Here is a 22560-nt window from a genome sequence, read left to right as displayed (position 1 = left end):
TCCACTACCTAGACCAAACATGCATGGAGTTTTATCACCTCAGACCCTTAGAAACAAACATTAGCAAGATAGTGGGGAGTGGTGGCCTAGTGGTTAGGGCATACAGATCAGGAATCCTGAGGTTCTGAGTTCGAGCCCCACTCCCACAGACCGCCAATATGGATCCCTGAGCAAAGACCCTTAACCCCACACTGCTCACCTGAGGCCACACCATGGCAGCCTACTGCTCCCCAAAAGAATGGGTCACATGCAGATGTAAATTTCTCCAATGTGGGATCAGTGAAGTTCAATTGTTATGATTTAGTGTTTAGCAACATTAACAAAACAATACACAGTGGGCATGAGATAATGAAAACAAATCTTAAAGAAATACGACTTTTAGGTAACACCAAACTGTTGGATATCCTCATTTTAACCTTTGCTCGTTTCACCAGGAAACAAAGCGGCATGCACTTTAAATTTGAGAGGGTGTGGTTGTTGCAGCAGTAGCTGTGTAGGTAGATAAGGACTACTTTTGTTCTGAACGGTGATTCTCTCCCAAACACACAGCAGGCCACATGGCTTTGCAGCACTCCCTTCCGGGTTTACGTGTTCAGTCATAAAAAAAACCTAAATTGAAACAAATACAGAATGCAGCAACGATAAAAAGAAATGTTTCATAATTCTAAATATAAATAATATCGATCAAATAATATAATTATATATTCATCTTCTTAAGTCTCTGTCATCATTGAATTTGATGATGTGCAGTGCCCTGTGAAAGCATTTGCACCCACCTTGAACTTTGACCTGTTGCTAAATTTCAGGCTTCAAACAAAGATATTAAATTATAACTTTTTGTTAACAATCAACAACAAGTGGGACACAATCAGGAAGTGGAACAATATTTATGCGATGTTTTAAACTTTTTTGAAATAAAAAAGGAAAAAAATGTGTTTGCAAAATTCTTCAGAACCTTGAGTTAATACTTTGCAGCGCCACCTTTTGCTGCGATTACAGCTGCAAGTTGCTTCAGGTCTGGACTTTGACTCGGCCAATCTAACATCTGGGCCGTTTCCCAATTCACAAGAACGCGAGTACGGACTCGTGGCCCCCTCAAGTATTTTCTTGACAAGAACACATGAAAGTGTGGACTTGGTGAGAACGGGAGCACACGGCAAAAATATGGTTACAAAGGCGTACTCGTGACATCACCACACTCTCAGCTTGTTTGGAGCTGCACTTCACCTCCTGTTTTTAATGGTCTCTAGAAAATAATACATTCTTACTTTTTTCATTTAGTTGGTGGAATAATATTTAACACCGATAAACCCAAATCAAATTAATATTTTGAAAAATCAAACAATCAAACCTCCATCAGAGAGGACTGCTGCAGACGGGCTAACGGAGCTCCGTTGGTTAGCATGGTCCTCTCAACATCTGAACTTTTTCTTAAAAATTACATACAAACATCAGTAAATGGGCCATATATTGACGCTTAAAAGTATAATTTTCTCGCTTTAAATGATCTTAAAACATACTTTTATGGAACAACGGCAACATAAAATGAACTTTTAATTTAATACTCTGAGCTCTGTGAGCGCACCACTGGAAGCTGCTGCTGCCGCAGTGCATGCTGGGACAGCTTTCAATCTCAAGAACGGACAAGACTGCTCTGATGCATACTCGCTGAGAGAGGGGCGAGAACAACATCCAGGGAATTTTTCCATTCTCCGTCTTGTGTTCTCGTGGATTGGAACGGTACTAGGGCTGAGGCTGATGACGTTTCACGAGTACACGAGCACATGAGAATGCATAAACACACATATTGAGAAACGGCCCTGGAAATGTTTATTTGTGAACTATTCCATTGTAAATTTTGCTCCATGTTTTGGATCATTGTCTTGTTGGAAGGTAAATCTCCATCCCAGTCTCAGGTCTTTTGCAGACTCCAAACAGGATTTCTTCCAGAATAATCCACTATTTGGCTCAGTCCATCTACCAATCAGTATTAATCACCACCTTGTTGGACAAAGGGGAGGGTGTGTTCAGGGTGATGAGCTGTGTTGCTTTTACACCAAACATAACGTTTTGCATTGTTGCCAAAAAATTTGATTTTGGTTTCATCTGACCAGATCGCCTTCTTCCACATGTTTGCTGTGTCTCCCAGGTGTCTTGTAGCAAACTTTAAACAAGACTTTTTATGAATATCTTTAAGAAATGGCTTTGTTCCATAAAGGCCAGTGTTGTCCAGTATACGACAGATGTTTGCCCTATGGATGGAGTCTCCCATCTCTGATGTAGATCTCTGCAGTTTATCCAGAATGATCATGGGCCTCTGTAGCTCTGATCAAGGACGGCTGGGTCTTCATAGATTTGTAGTGGTTTGATAATCCTTCCATTACAATATCACTTGCACAGTGCATATAGCTTGGGAAACCGTTTTTTAAATCAAATTCTGGCTTTAAACTTCTCCATAACAGTATCTCAGACCTGCCTGGTGTGTTCCTTACTCTTCATGATGCTCTCTGCTCTCTTCAAAAAGACCCCAATCACAGAGCAGGTACATTTATATGGAAACATTATTATATACAGGTAGATTCTATTTATCATTATCAGTCATTTAGGTCAACATTAGATCAATCAGAGATCCTCACCGAACGTCTGGAGAAAGTTTGGTGCACTGAAATGAAAGGGGCCTTCAGTTTTTTATTTGTTAAAAAAAGTTTAAAACATCCAATAAATTTTGTTCCACTTCATGATTGTGACCCTTTTGGTGTTAATTATTGAAACAATGAAGTTAAATTCCATATTTCTTTAAGTTTAAAGCCTGAAATATGGCAAAAGTTCAAAGTTCAAGGGCGCCAAATACTTTCGCAAGGCACAGTTAAAACGTTTGTGAAAATTGCTGCAATATAGTCATTAGGATAATAAGAGTAAAGAAAAAAAACATGTAAAAAAGTGAAAGAACGACAAAGACTTAGATAAGAAAATGTACATTTTATTAAAAAAAAATGAATAAAATATTCATTGTATAGTCTATTTTTACATGAATATAAATATATAATAAATATATACAATTTCTATCCGTCATACAACTGTTGTGTCCTTTCCAATCCATAACTTTTAACAGTAAGGAAGTTGTTCTCTCTTGCTGGGCAACAAAATGAAAAATATATGAAATGTCTAATGAGGAGTGAATGCAACAGAGAAAAAAAGTCCATGAAAGTATGCATCCATAACATGTTCAGCTAACGGTAATGCTGGCTAATAACCACATTTGCAAGAGTATATAAGCAGCTAGTTTAAACATTTCTTTAAGATTCACTAATTCCACTCAGAAATAAGCCCCACTCTTGCATTCTGATCTGCTTTTATAAATGCAGGGAATAAAGCCAAGTAGCTTTCTAAACCGAGGATTAATCTTTAAATCCACACCAATGACGCTTTTCACAGGATTCACACCTCTTAACTGCACTTATTCTCTTTGAGAGGTTAAACACGGTGAAACGCTTCACCTGCTCAGACGTCACAGACTGAAGGCTGCAATTTGCTGATAGCTTCGGAGCTTCCCATCATTCCATTTGTCCTAAACGTGATAAGCCCCTTTCCACTCGTTTCCCCAATATCACCTTTCAAAAATAATACTGCCAAAATCCAGCAACCAGCGCGTCAACAACAGCCATATGAGACTCTGACGCACTACTTAGATTAAATGGAGGGCTTATGAGGTGGCCGTAAATGTGAAGCATGTAGCACAGAAGATGATACCCAGTTAGTGAGGAAAGTAGGAGGTGGAAGAGATTGCAATCTAAAATTAACATACATTTCTAAAGATTTTCTAAAGGTAATGCATCGGTTTTGTCAAAAAGACAAAGTCAACGCATCAAATTAAAAGTTTGCATTTAGCTTAACTTTTAATGCATATAAGTTGGTAATGGTTGTGGAAGCATTTTCTACTTGGTTAACTTATAAATGAGTCATGAGCATAATTGCTAGCACTGAGATATAGAATATTCTTCATTGATTTACTAATTTGAAAACCAGATTACCTTAATGCTAATTTGAAAAATATATATTTTTCATGGGGGAACAGAACAAAAACAGAAGAAACAAAAAAGAAACAAACAAAAGAAAAAACCCACAATATTCCATTGTTTTCCTCTGAAAACACAGACGTACATAAGAAGACGCCACATTGGGGGCAGGTTGATGTAACGCCATATTGTATGTGGCAGAATGTAGTTAACGTTGGTTGTAGTGAACGTCAGTTGGCTATGCAAGACCATTCTTTTTCAAGGTTTTTAGCTTGCATTCAGTACAGACTGTTGTTTTTAGATAAAAATGTGCATATATAGGTTTGGAAGTATTATAAATAAATATTTGTGTGATTATATATAATTTTATGTCCAGATTACAGATGTTTCTGACATATATATATATATATTTTTTCCAAATGTCCATATATATATATATATATATATATATATATATATATATATATATATATATATATATATATATATATATATATATATATAAAGTTTGGGGTCACATTAAAATGTCCTTATTTTTGAAGGAAAAGCACTGTACTTTTCAATGAAGATAACTTTAAACAAGTCTTAACTTTAAAGAAATAGACTCTAAACATTGCTAATGTGATAAATTACTATTCTAGCTGCAAATGTCTGGTTTTTGGTGCATTATCTACATAGGTGTATAGAGGCCCATTTCCAGCAACTATCACTCCAGTGTTCCAATGCTACAATGTGTTTGCTCATTGGCTCAGAACGCTAATTGATGATTAGAAAACCCTTGTGCAATCATGTTCACACATCTGAAAACACTTTAGCTCGTTACAGAAGCCACAAAACTGACGTTCCTTTGAGCAGATTGAGTTTTCTGCATCACATTTGTGGAGTCAGTTAAACTCAAAATGGCCAGAAAAAGAGAACTTTCATCTGAAACTCGACAGTCTATTCTTTTTCTTAGAAATGAAGGTTATTCCATGTGAGAAATTGCTATAAATTTGAAGATTTCCTACCACGGTGTGTACTACTCCCTTCAGAGAACAACACAAACAGGCTCTAACCAGAGTTGAAAAAGAAGTGGGAGGCCGCGTTGCACAACTGAGCAAGAAGATAACTACATTAGAGTCTCTAGTTCGATAAACAGACGCCTCACAGGTCCCCAACTGGCATCTTCATTAAATAGTACCTGCAAAACACCAGTGTCAACATCTACAGTGAAGAGGCGACTGCGTGATTCCGGGCTTCAGGGCAGAGGGGAAAAGAAAAAGCCATATCTGAGACTGGCCAATAAAAGAAAAGGATTAAGATGGGCAAAATAACACAGACATTGGACAGAGGAAGACTGGAAAAAAGTGTTGTGGACGGATGAATCCAAGTTTGAGGTGTTTGGATCGCAAAGAAGAACGTTTGTGAGACGCAGAACTAGGGGTGGAACGGTTCACAAAATCCACGGATTGGTTCGATTCACGGTTTCGTGGTCACGGTTTTCGGTTCGGTTCGATTCGGTATATGTTGATTGTTACACCGAAATCCCATAAAAATTTATGAAATTAATGAAAAAATCCCCCAAAAACTAATGGATTGTAATTATTTTAAATGATCCGCGGAAACCCTGGATCATTTCAGTATGTTTTGCTGCTTTGAATTTCATCATCTCGCGCATGCTCTCTACCATCTCCAAGGGACTCAGAGGGGAGCGGACGGGAGCCACAGTGGCGGCTGTAGGCTTTGCTTTGAGCAGCCGGTCTGGAGCGCAGCGGGGCGGAGCGGGGGTTGCTGACGGAGTATGAGGGATTTCGAGGTTAGCATGACATGTTGCTGTTAGCATAAACAAAACGTGTTGCATAATGCTTGCACACTGTTGCACTTTTATCCACAGCTTTCTTTCCGCCGTCATCGTAGGTCACTCTAAATGCAAAGCGTTCCCATACAGCAGACCTATAAAGTGCTGCTGGCGCGTCTTCCAACTCCTGTTCTTTCCCACTCGCCATTCCGACACAATTCTCCACAACAACTGATTTTTTTCCCTGCTACACCCAGCTAAGCTGCTTCGCTTCTTCTTCTTCTTGTTTACTACTGGTGGTTGGCTTTGGTTGCAGTACCACCACCTTCTGCTCTGGAGTGTAATCACTTTGCCTATGAGAAAAAGGAGCAGCGCATGAACCGAACGAAACACACGCGAATCGAACCGAGACAGTTTTCATAAATCAGACTGTTTTCATAAATCATCCCACCCCTACACAGAACAAATGAAAAGATGCTGGAAGAATGCCTGACGCCATCTGTTAAGCATGGTGGAGGTAATGTGATGGTCTGGGGTTGCTTTGGTCCTGGTAAGGTGGGAGATTTGTACAGTGTAAAAGGGATTCTGAATAAGGAAGGCTATCATTCCATTTTGCAACGCCATGCCATACCCAGTGGACAGTGGTTGATTGGAGCCAGTTTTATCCTACAACAGGACAATGACCCTAAACGCACCTCCAAATTGTGGAAGAACTATTTAGAGCAGAAGCAGGCAGCTGGTATTCTATCGGTAATGGAGTGGCCAGCGCAGTCACCAGATCTGAACCCCATTGAGCTGTTGTGGGAGCTCAATGGTCTCCTTATTTTTACGAATGCAAAGGATCCAAAAAGTAATAATAAAATATATATATATATATATATATATATATATATATATATATATATATATATATATATATATATACTGGCCCCTATTGGCCCCATTTTAGAACCGTTCATGTTAGCAGGTTGAACTCATGTTGACTTTATGGCAGTAATTTTAGTTGCTTAGCAACAATAGTTTTAAAGTAACAGCAGGGAAAATGTTAAAAGCTGTAAAAATGTTGCAGAGATGTGGTATCAGTTTACAGGGTTTCAGCACCAACTCAGGAGAGTCAGGAGACACGAGTCAAACAAGTTCTATTTGTTGTGTTTACAAACAGATACAGAAAAGTGTCAGGAAACTGCTAACGTTTACAGTTCCAGACTGCATTTAAAGTGAAACCAGATACAGAAAAGACTGAACCACAATCGTGGAAATAAAGAATAGATCTAAGAAGTAACTATCACAATACATAAAGTGTTATTTATATCCATTTAAATGTCAACTGAACGTTTTACTAATAAAATTAGGTTGAATGTCTATTTAAAAAACCTATCAAATATTCAGTAAATCTCCAAATTTCTACCCACATGTTACTATTTTGTTCCCATCTAAGCATGTTTGTAGACATTTCTAGGAATTATTTGGATAAGAAGTCTGAGAAGGCTCAATCATAACATTTAATTCAATTGCATTTGAATTTGCATTGTTTGTGCTTGTAGATCATGTGGAAATCTGCACCCTTCAGGTGAAACATCATTATAGTGATCAGAAAACTCATTTTCTACACAGCAAACTGAATAACTGGCAGAAGAATCAGCACAATAAATAATAATAAAGTTCTTGGGTATATGTCACAATTTAAGATCTGTTGGCCAGTTTGACTGCATCAGTCCCAATCTCAAATACAGACATTGGTCCCAAATATTTGTTGGGTATATAGCTATTATTTGCAGTAGTCTTACCTTTCGAAATAGCCCTGCTTTCTGTCTCTTTTTTCCATCAGGCCAGGGCTTCAATTCTGCATGTAGTTAGAATAAACACATCCACACATGAAGCTAGATGAGGATCTCACGATGGACTCTCACGTTTCTTTTTCCTGCAATTGAAAGAAGGAAGTAAATCAGAAATCAGAAGCCTTTATCAATCCGCAGCAGCGATCTGTAGGACTGCAAAAAGCCTACAGTCAGCCAGCTTAAGAAGAGTGCGATAAAAGCATCCCATAATGACCATTACCTCAGGTTAGTTTGCTACAGAGGAAAACATGCTCCTTCAGTTAGCACATCTGCTCCAAGTAAACATGTGTTTCATTATGTAATACAGTTTAATTGTGTAGATCTATTATTAGCGCGGACTGGGAATCCAATTAACGTAAACAGACCTACTGAGATTTTAGATCGCGAAGCGAAAATAAAAGACACACCTTAAAAATTGACATAAGTTGATGCGTCTGTGGGGCTTCTAAGTAAATGGTTAACGGAAATTTCAAGCTACATCATTAAATCTGGCCATATTGTCTGCATGGGATAGCTTACGCCTGTTCCATGGCAGCGACAGCAAACGACAAGACGGCCAACAGCAGGTGAGAAACCGTCGGATCAGTTGGGGACGGATTTAAGCTAACAAAGACGCATCGAACAAGGTCCAGCCTTCCTTCCAGCTGACCACACACAGCTGCTGCTGCTAACGCCGCGCGCCGCTACAACGGCTAGCCACTTTGTTTACACATTACAGCAACCTGCTGTTGGCGATAAGAAAAGAAAGAGGTTTAACATAAGGTGCTTACCCTGAGACATCCCTGTTTTTTACAATTTGAGTCAACAGCGGGCTCCAATCTCGTAGTCCAATGACTTCATTAAACGCAAATTTGACTTAAAAAGAAGTACTAGGAGCAAGCATCCTAAGTGCTACATGAAAGCCTAGTAGCCTTCTCCTCTCTTTCCTTGCACTGCCCTCTGGCGTCTCCACCGTAAAAAAGAGGGAGACGCTCGTCCCTGTCGTTTATCATAACTCCATTTTTTATTTTATTTTATCTTTTCATAAAAATTTATCATGGCGCTCCATTGCAGAACGTCTTTTAAATACAAACTATGTAGCCTTAAATGTAGATGGCAGAAAGAAATTTTTGAGATTTTTATATGTGTGGTGGGAGAGAAGGTGTTATGATCCCTGGTGGTCTAGTGGTTAGGATTCGGCGCTCTCACCGCCGCGGCCCGGGTTCGATTCCCGGTCAGGGAACTTCTCCTTTTGTCATTTTGTTTGGAAAAGCGTAAAAAAAAAGAAATGTCGTTTGGAGCAGCTGTCTGAAAAATGTCATCTTTTTTAAGAGTGCTACCTTGAAAAATAGTACAAAATATATATGAGAACAGTAATATAAACACATGACTGTAAATTTACAGTTCTAACATTTTCATTTTATATATATATATATATATATATATATATATATATATATATATATATATATATATATATATATATATATATATATATATATATATATATATATATATATATATATATATATATATATATATATAATAAATAGAATAAAATACAATACCATAACCCATTTTAAAAAACATTCAACAGTCTAATGGCAGTGGGGAAGAAACTGTTGTGGAATCTGCTGGATCTGCATCCAATGCTTCGAAGCCTCTTCCCAAAGGGCAGCAGGGAGAACAGTGGGGATGTGAGGGGTCATTGATGATGTTACGGTCTCGGGACACGCAGCGCTGGGATGAAATGTCTTTTATGGAGGGAAGAAGAGCCCCAATGATCTTCTCTGCTGTTCTCACCACTCTCCTCACTTTCCTCCAGTCTGAGGCTGCATCCTCCACACCACACAGTGAGACAGCTGGTCAGAACGCTCTCTATGGTGCTTCTATACAAGGTGGTTTTCCAGAGTAGTATTACCAGGTAAGATGGTAAACGCATCTGTTTTGCTATATAAATAAAGATCTCGATTCAAGGCTGCAGTCGAAATTATTTTGGAGATATATAATCAACCACATATGAGTAATAAAATTATTTAAGAAAGCATCATGAGCCATAAAAAGTAAAATTTTCCACCTTTGGCACAAAAAAGACTTAGGAGGTCATGTATTTCACGCAAGAAAAAAGTTACTTTAAACAGTTACAAAAATCTTGAAGTGAATTAAAATGAATAATGATACGTTTTTTTCTGTTTTGCAAAATTGTACCACATTTTAGCACATATTAGTTATCTCTAGTTATCTGAAATGGAAAAAAAAGTGTAAGTTAAATATTGCTTATTATACGTTTAAAGGATATATCACTAATTTATTGATAATTGCAAAGACCCATTGCATTTTATTGTAAATTAACAATTTATCTCTATTAATGGATACTTATGTAGGCTTGGTAAAATTTAATTTTAAATATTTTAATCGTATGATATTCATGGTAAAGATTTTTACTTAGTTATTCCTAAAATGTGTGTATTTTAAATTTTAAAACCCCCCATTTAGATTCTTATTGATAACATAGAAATACTTTTGTGTAATATTTAATCTTGTCCATAGCTGTCTGAAACCAGCCCTTGATTGAAACGGCTAACAAAATAATACTCAAAATGTAATATAACAAATATATATATAACCAAAGTTTGAATAAATGTTTTTTTAGCCTAATTAGATTTCTCACATTTAGTTATTTATTCCCTTTCATGTTTTTGTGTTTGTGTCAGCTCGTAATAAATTAGTTTGCTAAATATTTAAGAAATGTTTATACTAAAAAAAATTATTTAAGGTATGTATTTTTTTATTATAATTAATTAATTGCACAAAAACATACTTTCTTGCCTCATTATTGTATTTAAATAGTGGCGGTCCACAATAAGGATATGCATTCTTGAAGACAATATTAAAAACACAACAACCACAAGATGACGCCAAAGGATCTATTGTATCCAAAATCCAGTTAACCTTAACCTAATGCAACTAAATAACAAATATGCACAGTTTTCAGTTGCTTTTTGTGTTTACTGTTTGGCATCTTGCTCCAGTGTCTTACTAGTTAACCTTTAACATATTTTTCTATTATCAACGCTGATTAAACATGTTGCCGCTGACAGAGTCTAGTTTAAATCTTTGAGCTACAACTACATGAGGAAGACTTTACCAGATTACTACCTTTTCAGATAAGTTAGCCCTGGGTATATCATTTCTTTTATGTTATTCCCAACTTTAAAAGACAAAAGGGTAACTTTAAAAATCTCTTTGATTAGAGTACAAAGCAGAGCTGAAGGGTAATCAGTAGCTTCTTAAATTTGCAGACATCTCTTTTTATATTCTATTATCAGCATTATCATTTAATGAAATATAGTTAGATGTATTTCTTTTATCATTTGTACCAGAAAAGGGCAATATAGCAAAGCTTAAGTGATCCACATTGGTTGGGGAAAGACAAAGGCCCTGGCATTCTAGCTGGACGGCCTACAAGTTAACCAGTTCCTCGCTGGCTGTGTATCTTGGCCCTTATTTTGACAGGCGCTATCACTGAGAAAGAGGAGATAAGTTGTCTTAGGGATCGCCATGGCGCCGGTGTGTCGCTCTTTTGGCCTGTTCAGACTTTTGTCGACCTCCCATCTGCCCCCCCACCCCTTCTCCTTGCCCTACTCAGAGCAAAGGATTGTGGGGAGGGAGGTGGCTTTAGAAGCAGGGTTTGTGTTGGCAGGGACCCTGTGGCTCTAGGTATTATTGTCCCATAACAAGAACCACTGTGTGACCTGAACATTTTCCAGCTTAAAAATTAGTTTTCTACCTTATTGCATTTATATAAATCTTTTCCTTGAACTCGGTTTCATTAACTGTACATTTTACCTACGTCTATTCAGAAGGCTGAAATAAAAGAGACACCACGCTGAGGCAGAGATGGACACACTCACATAATTTTAGCCCTTAAAAAGCCTCATGTGAGTCATGTAGTTTAGGATGTGCACATCAAACAGACCTTTGTCATCTGTAAAGTATGTATGTATTTAGTCCACTTGAAATAAAGGGAAAACGCTGATCACCATCAGCTCTACTGGGTCCATGGATGCACAGTAAAGATGCCCAGCACCAAAGTTTGTATGAAGTATGTTTTAGTTAGTATGTTTAGTAGTAGTATGTTTTGGGGTCTTATAGCGTATTTACCTATATTTACCTACTTCCATATATCTTTGGATTCTGACACACTGACTGGTTTCAGATTGTCATATTGAATAACAACATTTTGTGGAAAGCTGGGATTAGTTTACTACCAGACCTGTAGAATAAAGTAGTCAACTGGTGTCAGGATCCGTCTGACATCATGTGGTACACCAGAAAGTTTGACATAAGTTAATACATTAAAAGTTTGAAATAGCTGGATTTTAAAAGTATGCGTTTTGTTAATAGAAATAAAACTGACTTTGAAAAAAATCACACAAAAAAAACCCCCAAACATAGTACCTGGAGTAAAACACTGAGCTAATAGTACTATTTTCCTTACTAGAAAATCCTCATCACTTTGAAACATGCAGCAATTCGGTTGCCTCAAAACCCCCCCCCCACAAGTCGCCATGTCAAATTCTGGACCTAAATCTGATTAAGATACCATGGCAGGACTTGAAGTAGGCTTTCCAAAATCCAAAATAACTAACTATCCAATGTTGCTAAAAAAAAATTACTGTAAATAAAGGTGGGCTAAAACTCATATAAATCGATATAATCTAGGAGAAAGATTCCTGGGAGAATGCTCAATGGAAGTTGTTGCTAAGTGTTGCAGAGTTAATTATTAAATCCAGACAATTATTATTTTCAGTGCTCACTGCTTAGGATTAAGAGCAGGCCCTATTTGAGAAAGTTACTTTTCTAAAGCAATCCATTTTTATCTAACTTCTGCTAGTTTTTCATCAGTGCTAATGCTGGATTCAAACTTGCAGGTAAGTTGACCTGCTCAGAAAGTTCTATTAACACACATCTTAGCTCAGGTTTAAAGGAAAAAGGTTTATATGCCACCCCTTTATAATACAGTTGAATTGTCCATTTGTATGCCTTGATCACAAACCATCTCTAGTATGAGTGGATTTTTTTAATGCTTGGTGAAGATTCAGATTCATGAGATGGTAACTTAAAAAAGTGAAAATTGTTGATCAAAATCTATCCCAAAAAATACATTTTACACTAGTTGTATAGATTCAATTTATTCTAACAGTTTGATTAGTAAAATAATGTAAAAATGTTCAACATTTTGCTTGAGTCTGGATCCATGTTTGGATATTCTCCCAACAACATAGACTAAAGGCTTTGTTTTGCTAACTTGGTGCAACAGAAGATGATATCTTGTCTCTATCTGTTTAAACTGACACAGAGGTCTGACCCAGCTCGGTCCTTGGATTGATCTAAAATCATTTTGCTCAGACGTCAAAAAGCTCCAGCTTAGACTACAAGCACTGATAACTTCAAGTACACAGTGGCAACAAGGAGGAGAGAGACCTAAACACTCAAAAAGGAGATGTCACACAAATGATAATTGATAGAGATTATGGAGTCATAATTCATTTATAATAAGCCTAAACATGCTAGATATGTGCCGCTTTATTATGGGGAGAGTTGTTGTGTTTTGTCAGAACATTTACTGTCAAATGAGTGATGTTGATGTACTATACCAATTAGGGCAAGTAACCATTAAAACAGAGTTAATCATGGAGATAAACAACAGAGTACTGATTATCCCACTTACAACACAGATTTAACACAAATAAACTCTACTGCAGCTGAGATAACAGAAGCTCAAAATGAGCTGTCTGTGTTTGTGTCATGAAGATTTTTTTTTTATGATCCCGATTTTCTCCACGGCAAGTTATTCATGTTTAATTTGGAAATTAAAGCATATTTTATAATAAGTAAATATAAAAGTGAGCTATAGTGAATTGGTTTAGTGGGTAAAAACGGCAGACATGCCAAACATGCCCAAATTTAAATTTACTGTGCAAAGAGAATTGTTCAAATAATTAAACTCCATTGGTCCATTTTGCAAAATTCTGTATCTGATGACTACAAGCTATAGTACCAGCTCCCCTCCAGCTGTTTTTTCTGTCCCCACTCCTCTTCTCTGAAACTTTTGAAGCTTGCTGATTACCGACTGGAAAAAAAATCTAAATATCTTATAAATCATTTTTTCTCATAATAAGTGCATCTGTTCTTGAATTGAGAGGTAAATGAGACACTTTGCAAATGAAACAAGACAATTTACATTTAAAATAAGGAAAAACAATTGCATTGTCTCATTTCAAGTGCTTATGATCAAATTATCTTATTTTAAGAATAAAAGTATTTATTCCATTTGCAAATCATCTTATTTACCTACTAAAATACACTTAATTTAAGAAATGTTTACTTATTTTTAGATCGTTTTTGCAGTATACAACCCTTACTGGTCTAATCCAGAATATGATATTATGCATACAGAGGATAATAATCAGCTTTATTAGTTTGTCTTCTGCATTTAATCCATCCCTTATGGTGCAATCTCACTGAATGAGATCAGTGTGAGTTGGTTGCTTGACTTTTCACCATATATTCATGGTGACAACCGCTTGCTTGCTGCATCAGATAGGAGGAGCTTCTATTGGTTGCTGGTTTTTCATCCGTTGAACTCAGCATGGTGAAGCCAGTCCATCAGCTACAGCTGGATCCTGATTGCTTTTCTGACCAGGACCTGAAACTGTTATCCCTCTTTAGGGATGGATCACCCAGACAATAGAGGTAAGGACAGGATAGCACCAGAGCCAGACAATTGATGAATGACTCTTTTTAAAAACACCCCATAAACCTCTAGAGTAGAATTAGAATTAATTTAAGATATAATTCTTTTCTATCTTCCATTTGTGCTCCTTCTCCCTACCTCATGACCATATCCAGTCACTGATTGGTTGACAGAAAAGTTGAGGAACATCTCCACACTTTTGGTTTGCTCAATTCAGCCTACTTCCATTGTTAGATACACCTTTTTAATTATTACTCTGAGAAAAGCTCGACATAAAGATAGCATGTAAATTGACACTAGTGAGCAGTTGGCACAAGATACAAGAATCACAAGTATCACTGTCTATGATTCTTGCTCATTGACCAAGTCTGTGGGTTTTGAACCAGGCAATTAAAGCCTTTTATAAATACAAGCACCCTGCTTTAAGGCCACGACTAAAGAAGTTAGATCAGCGAATCCACTGAGACAGTTAAAAGTTAAGACTGTACTAAGACTGCACTTCCTGCAGCGAATCAACAAATACAACCTTCCACAGGAAGTGTTGGACATCCTTTAGATTTCCCTCTTTCTGTCTGTCCTTTTTTATCCCTCACTGCGTTATTTAGCTCATCCACAAAGTAGGACGGTTCTAACTTACTGTAGCACATTAAGGTCTCCAATGACAACGTCCTGGACATTAACTGTTTAGACTTTGTGTAACTGGTTAGCACTACAGAGCGCTATTTTTAATTTCTCTTCTCAGCTTTTCTCAATCAGAAACTCAGAGGCGAGCCTAAAGTTGTAGGAGACATCAGCAAGACAACAAGAATGTTGCAGAAATGTTTTATTCATTTTTAAACTGATGCTTGATGTGTTGGATTTTTTTGCCTAACTTAGGAAAGGATTGAATTAAAACCAAAGCTAACAATGGGTCTAAAAAGTGTTAGTGAAAGGTGAACAAAAGAAAACAAACAAAAGAAAACTTATGAGACTGGAGGGAAAGAAGGGAATTAAAAAGGAAGACAAATTATGAATATAAAACCAAAAAAAAAAAAGAAAATAAAACTGAAACATCAGGGTTTGATGACCCCCTAAACACTTTTATACCTTGATTGCCAACCGAACAATGAAAGTGATGAAGACTTAGCATTGAACATCCCTAAACTGCCCACCATCCAGTGCCACTCCACTCCACATGAATGCAATGGGGGTAGACCCAGAAAAGTTTTTTCTTTTTTTTTACTTTAGCCTATTTCCTTATTTTTGAAAATTATGAATTTTGTAAGTGTGTTCTAAAAAGATAAATAATTATTTAGATTAGGCAGAATCGTGTCCTCGTATTGATATGTAAACAAACTTTTGCTTGTGTGTGTGAATATTTACTGTATACCATTCCTGTCATTCACCTTGTCAGAAAAAGTGGGTAATTAAATAAAAATATATAAACTCTACCTACTGTCAATCTGCCATCAGTTGAGGCTCTGCAGCTACAACTTTTGACCTAGAAATTGAAGAGCAGCAAAGAGGTTATCTCTGTTGAAGTTGAGGCAAAACGGACGTCTAGAGCCCCCACCCAGAACATGGATCAGGCTGTTTTTAAGGTCTGAACAAAAACTTGGAAGAAAACAGAAATGTACCTTTACAAACAAAATTAGAGGCCATCGTCTTGGTCTCTTGATCGTGTCACTGCTGCAGGGGAGCAAACAGCACAGGGTTGTTTACCTTGCTTATCAGTGATGTTGTAACAAGTAAAGGAACATGCGGGCTGACCTCAACACTTCACACACATGCAAGATATCTAACTTCGGACGAATGGAAAATACATTTAAAAATATAGTGAATCCATATGGTTTTCAAAAATTCCCCTTTGGTTTGATGATCCTCCTAGAGATAGTTCATTCTATATAGAGAAGCCACAAGGACAGAATATAAAGAGTTACATTACTAATAAATCTCCATCAAGACTACTTAACTCTCCTCTGATCTCACCTGCCATAAAAAAGAGGCTTGTCATGTACAGTAATGATTAGTTTTTAGGAGAAAAAAGTCCTCTCTTTGCTTTAGAAATACACAATCTCTTAACCTTAATAAACATTTGCCTATAAATAACAGCTATAAACTCTAAACGGATTATTTCAGTGTCTGCCTATTTACGACTGAGCAATAAGTCAACTTTTCATCCACTGAACGGCCGTATTCCTTTAAGATCTTGAAGATATAAGGTAATATAAATGTGCCCGACTTTCTGCATGTTTGCACCCTTTTGAAGTGTCTTTTCAAGCGTTAGTGTGTATGTGTGTGTGTGTAAGAGTGTATGCTGCCTCCCACTCTAAACTCTCTGACTCTGGTTAGTCCGGGCCAGCGCCACATCAGTCCATCATCGCAGATATGGCTCGTGGTCAGATAGCAGGTCTGGCGGCGCACAAGACATTTTGTCCACTATGTCATGTTTACTTATAATGATAAGCTTTGATGGATTCGCCACAAGCTATAGACGCCATAGCACACACTCAGTTTGGTTCACACATATGCACACACAAAAGAAAATGAGTTAAAGATGGATTTGGCAAGATGCTCTCTAGTCATTGGTGCATTTTCTAAATTTCAGAAGGAAAAGTAACTTTAATATAATTATTCTTAACAGATGTTATGTGTATAAAAAAAAAAAAACGGTTGAACTGCAGCGCTGCTTATTTAATGATAAAACATCTTCTGAATAGATGATTTAGTCTCAAGAGGACAGTTTTATATTGAGAAGGCCAACAAGCTGTCATGTGGAGGGAGTAGCTGTGGTCAAAAACCTGTGAGTTTAGATATAGAGGTCCGGGAAAAGATTCCCGTAGAAATAAATTCACATGGATTAAACTCTGACAAAGGCACTCAAAGCACATCTTAACTGGTTTTCCTATCTTATCTTGTTTGAGTCCAAATTTGTCTTTGCTCTATTTGATCTGTTTCTCAGTCTGCATAGTGTTTCCACCAGGTTAGTTTATTTAAGCTTGGCGGGTGGCCAGGCCACAAACCAGCCCACATACAGCTTCTGCACTGGACCAATTAAAATGCCTAATGAGCCCATCTCTTAAAGTGTCAGCCAGAGGGCAGAGATCAGGAGACTTGGGTCACTCAGCATGGAAAATAGAATAAACAAAATATTTTTTTGATTATACACAACACTACAGTTTCCCCAGCAATTAAAATCCTGAATATTTTTATTAATTCTCTCAATCTTTTTCACCTGATTTCACTGAGTGTTGCACAGTTTCTCAGTCATTTGCTCTGTTGCTTTAAATCAAATTAGTCTTGGGTTTGGGTCCTGTGCATGCACCCCCTCTCACAGTCCAAAAATATGCATCTCAGTTCAGTTGGTCTTTATAAATTCCCTTTAGGTGTGTGTGCATGTGTGAGTATAAGGCTATCATTCATATGTTGCCCTTAAATCGCCAAATTCTGGGTTGATACCGCCTCTCTCTCAGTAACCACTGCAGATAGGCAACCGGTACTGTCACATCACTGAAAGTTTCAGTATGGATAGACAATGGATGGATGCTTCACTGAGATTCCATATCTCTTTTGCAAGTAAGATGTGGCAAAGAGAGCAGCAAAAAACGTAAGTTACAGCTTAATAGTGTATTATATTATTCATCAGATGCAAAAAATACAAAATCTTTTTACCACTCCTTGTTTCTTACTACAGTCTAGCTCCACACATGAAGATTATAACTTCCCTGTTTCCTTGATTCTGCTTTGAATGAAGAGATTTTACTCCAAAATATTTTGTAGAGGAAAGAATATAATTAACTACTGTATGATAAGGATCACATTTAAATCACATGTAATTTAAGAAGTCAGCACCATTAATGCATTTTTCTCATCCTGTATCATCAAACACAGACTGTTTATGTCAGACACCATTTATGCCATGTATATAGGACATTAATCTGACAAGGAACAGATAATGCTTTATTTCAAAGGAAGGACTAACAAATTCAGTGGAAACAAATTAAAACAAAAAAGATAATTACCGATGTGACATAAAAACTTTTTCAAAATAAAATGATCTTACAGAAGCTTGTTTTTTATAGAAATTAGATAATATAGAGATCTATATGGCTTTTAAAAAAAAAGCATCATCACAATATTGGAGAAATAGTTTGATAAAGCTCTGGACATCCCGATTGACTTAGTCAGGCTGACAGATTTTTAGAATTTATAGCCTCTAAATACATCTTTTATTATTTAATCCAGTGTAGTTTTCATTAAAATTGTTGTTGTAATATGCATTTGTTGCTTGTGTTTTCCTTTTTTATTCATTTCTGTCTTGTGTAGAGGTTGAGAGGGTGAATGCTGAATGTTACAACTTAACTTTTCAGTGTAGTAAAATAAGTTTGTATGTGATTGAAAAACACAAAGTAGTGCAAAGTTGCCCTCAGATGCTTTCTAGAAAAGCTTAGTGAATTTATTTAGTAAACAACTGATCATTTTAAGCTGCATATGCACTTCTTTGTGTTGGATTATAATATCAAGCAAAAATACAAATACGTTTTTATAAGTGAAACTTTGAATACGTATAAAAGGTGCTGTAAGTAAAAAAATGACTTTTGATAAAATGAGTGTGTATCTGAGGAAAACTAGAGCAAGACTGGGAATCAGAACAACAGCGTCTTTGTTTCACAGGTTTTTATTTAAGATCTCACCCCTCCCCGTTCTCTGTCAAGGCCGCTTGTTTCTTCCTCCTACAAGCTCGTCAGGGAAGAGGTCAGCGTAAGACACAAACACACACACACACAAACCCAAGACTGACCAACTACAACGGTTACAAATCTCCTTTGCTTATCGAGGACAACACACTGATAAGCAAGTCTCCACTCCTCATCCGACAAATCCATCTCCGAAAACATCTGTGACACACATAGGAAATATATGCTTGAGAAAAGGACAGATTGATGGTTCACCTTGCTCCCCGTGAGTGCAACGAACCAGAATTGAGCCGACAAACAAAGATGCAATGTGCAGTTTCTTTTAGATTAATGATGCTGAAGTATGAAAATTAGAAAGGTTTAGATGACATAAGATATCAGTATGTGGGGGGAGGGGGTGTTTTGGGAGTACTGCACCTGCACTTAATGATGTAAAACTTCATCTGCTACAGCCTTCCATGAGGCCTTCCCTCCCCAAACCTCACAACTTGCACCTGTTGACCTGTACCTTCCAACAGACATTCCCTCACTTTTTCTCTCACAAACAATCTGCCATTATAATTCCAAATCCACAATTTGGAGTTCAGGGCCTAACAAATGCACTAAAAAAATGACAACTTACCAACTTACATAAAAGTAACGTGAAATTTTTTTTCTCAATTTTATTCCCTGCAGTGCAATTTGAATGGAGCTTTTCTGAATGCAAATGCTATTTAATCTAATGCAAACAAATTAAAATGTAGATAGATAGATAGATAGATAGATAGATAGATAGACAGACAGACAGACAGACAGACAGACAGACAGACAGACAGACAGACAGACAGATGATAGGTAGATAGATGTTTTGCTTTATTTTTTGACCTTCATTTAGTGTTCCATTGGATAGTCAACATCACATAAAACCACGGTTCCCAAGGAACTTCATTTAAACCCGCGGTTCTCAAAGTGTGTGGCGCGACCCACTGGTGGGGAATTGAGACGTGACAGGTGGGGCGCGCCAAGTTCCGATGTGTGTGTGTGTGTATGTGTGTCGTGTGACTATAAATGTAGAACGTGTGAGAGCAAACTGTCCTTATAGCTGTATGTTGCCGCTTTTTAGACCAATCAAACCCACAAAGTAATCCTTACTAGCCTACATGCAGAACATTAGATATGAGAAAAGTTTCACCTGGAACTGAAGTGCCAAAATAATGATTGACGTGACGTCGGCATATTATTTGTAACGGAATAAACTTTCGCGCCCCAGTGTTGCCAACTCCGCGACTTTGTCGCTATATTTCAGACCCCTCCAGCGACTCTTTTTCAAAAAAGCGACAAATCTAGCGCCTTTTGAAGACTCTTACGTGAAAGCACGTATCGTTCCTTTTCTTGTCCTCCAGCGGCAGGTGCTGCCGTGGGGCGCCTCCCCCATCCCAACCCCGTTCTCCCCCGCTATCGCAGGAGTCCTCTCAGAGACACAGCATGTGCATCCAGACTGCAAATAAAGCGCACATGCGCCGGGATTGACGGCGCAGGTTGATCATAAATAACTGAATTTGAAATATTTTATCTTAAATAAATAGGACCAGTTTATTGACATGACGTCTGACTCCACCCTAAGGCTCAGGTTTAATGCTCAGACTAATAGTGAATTCTGGTTTGGAGTGGAGAGGGAGTATCCACTCATCGGGCAGAGAGCTGTGTGCATTCTTCTTCCCTTTGCCACATCATGTCTCTGTGAGATGGGCTTTTCAGCTGTTGCTTCAATGAAAACAAAATACAGATCTCAGCAGAACATTGAGCATGACTTGAGAGTGGCAGTATCAAGCCTGCAACCCCGTTTTGAGAAACTGTGCAATGCAAAACAGGCTCATTGCAGCCACTAATGCAGGGATAAATAGACCTGTCTTGCCAGATGGATTTCACTTCTTTTCTTTTATTAACAGATTGCAGAGTGGAACTTTAATTTTTTCTATCTTTGAGCTTGATACAAATTTTGACACAGCTGCATTTTTATTTTCTTTATTTTTGAGCTTGCTGTCTTTTGATGTAGATAGTTTGTATTTAGATACTACTTGTTCAATAAAATTGGAACATTTTAAGATTGTTGCGTATTTCATTAGCATTGTGTTGGGGCGATGGGGACAGGTGGGGCTTGAAAATTCCCCCTTGTCCAAAGTGGGGAATGACAGAAAAAGTTTGAGAACCACTGATTTAAACAGAATGGGAAAAAATGTAATTGAAGCCCTTTTTAATTTATACTTAATGTTCACATATGGTCAGATAGCAGTGAACTTTAAATTTGTAATCTATGACATCCGGTTCAAGGAGGGGATAAATTGTGGAACCTCAGCTTCAGGAGGAGCAGTGGGGTTTTCATCCTGGCCATGGAACAGTGAACCAGCTCTACAGTCTTCAGGGTGCTTGAAGGTTCATGGGAGTTTGCCCTACCAGTCCGCATTTGCTTTGTGGACCTCGATAAGGAATTTGACCGTGTCCCTAATGGTGACCTGTGGGAGGTGCTTCCCAAGTATGGAGTCGGGGGCCCTTAACTAGGGGGCCATCCCGTCTGTGTATAAGTAGGGCAGCAGTTTGGTTTGCTTTGCTGGCACTTAGTCGGACCTGTTTGCAGTGCAGGTTGGACTCCGTCAGGGCTGCCCTCTGTCAGTGGTCCTGTTATTAACCTTTATGGACAGGATTTCTAAGTGCCGCTAAGGACTGAGGGGGCCTGATTTGGGGACCAGCGGATCTCATCCCTGTTTTTTTTGGATGATATGGTTTTGATGGCTCTCTCCTGTCAAGACCTACAGCATGCACTGGGGCGGTTTGCAGCTGAATGTGAAGGTCATATTGGTAAATTGCTGTAGAGAGTAAAAGTTTTGGTTTACCAAGGCCCCCTAACCACCCATTAGATGCCATGTACATGCCAACCTTTTGATAGCTGAGCAAAGCTTTTGTTATCCTACCACTGCAAATGTTAACGTGTGGAGTTTGTTAAACTTAACTTTAAACAGTGATTTAAGTCAAATCTGCTACTAATAATGTAGTAGGAATATGATTTAGTGAAACATTTGGATGAAACATACCAGGGATCCATTTCTCTGTTCTGAAACTTAATTAACTTATATAGCATTTTTATCAAAAACTTCTACGTTGAGTGATGTGGCAGGGTGGAATACCTGACCTCTATTGCATCATAGTCAGCTCCAAAACATGGTTAAAACAAAAATTGCAATATTTTCTAATTCTCTATTAGGGCATAAGGAAGAAGAATGCCAGCAGATGTTTTTGGGAGTAAGCCATATTTAAACATACTCATATGAACCCAAACCGACATCCTCTTAACCAGCATCAGAATCTAATGGTGAGGACCTTCATACTATGGTAAAGCAGGTTTGAATTTGAAAAATCCCCCTTCAGAGATAAAAAGGTGTTGTCTTCTTATTCGATAAGCCACCATGTGTGGGAGCAGGCAGAGACCAAATACGCATAGCCACAATGCTTTTATTAGGGTAAAACAAGACAATAACTA

At 37.7% G+C, this 22560-nt stretch overlaps 1 protein-coding gene and 1 non-coding gene across 7 annotated transcripts in view; one reads left to right on the top strand and one right to left on the bottom strand.

Moving 5' to 3' along the window:
- LOC119785108 (nuclear receptor coactivator 7) overlaps positions 1-15824 on the bottom strand; it is a 33383-nt gene extending 17559 nt beyond the window's left edge. The window contains exons 1-2 of one of the 6 annotated variants that reach the window (XM_038287528.1): positions 15806-15824; positions 7581-7714 (exon numbers count right to left, since the gene is read on the bottom strand). In XM_038287528.1, the coding sequence (XP_038143456.1) occupies positions 7581-7618 (38 nt within the window). In that variant the 5' untranslated portion in view covers positions 7619-7714; positions 15806-15824. Of the gene's footprint in view, positions 1-7580; positions 7715-7851; positions 7989-8038; positions 8294-8401; positions 8565-15805 lie in introns of those variants that run through there. The other 5 variants (XM_038287530.1, XM_038287529.1, XM_038287526.1 and 2 more) reach the window with 5 other exon arrangements.
- trnae-cuc lies at positions 8782-8853 on the top strand. Its single transcript has one exon. It is a non-coding gene; the product is annotated as a tRNA-Glu (tRNA).
- Positions 15825-22560: the final 6736 nt, after the last annotated feature.

The sequence above is a fragment of the Cyprinodon tularosa genome, unplaced genomic scaffold, assembly GCF_016077235.1.
Source record: "Cyprinodon tularosa strain WSP-4 unplaced genomic scaffold, ASM1607723v1 ctg24, whole genome shotgun sequence".
NCBI classification, from domain to species: Eukaryota; Metazoa; Chordata; class Actinopteri; order Cyprinodontiformes; family Cyprinodontidae; genus Cyprinodon; species Cyprinodon tularosa.
Note: the sequence above shows the minus strand (reverse complement) of the source record. Positions and strands in the feature narration are given on the sequence as shown.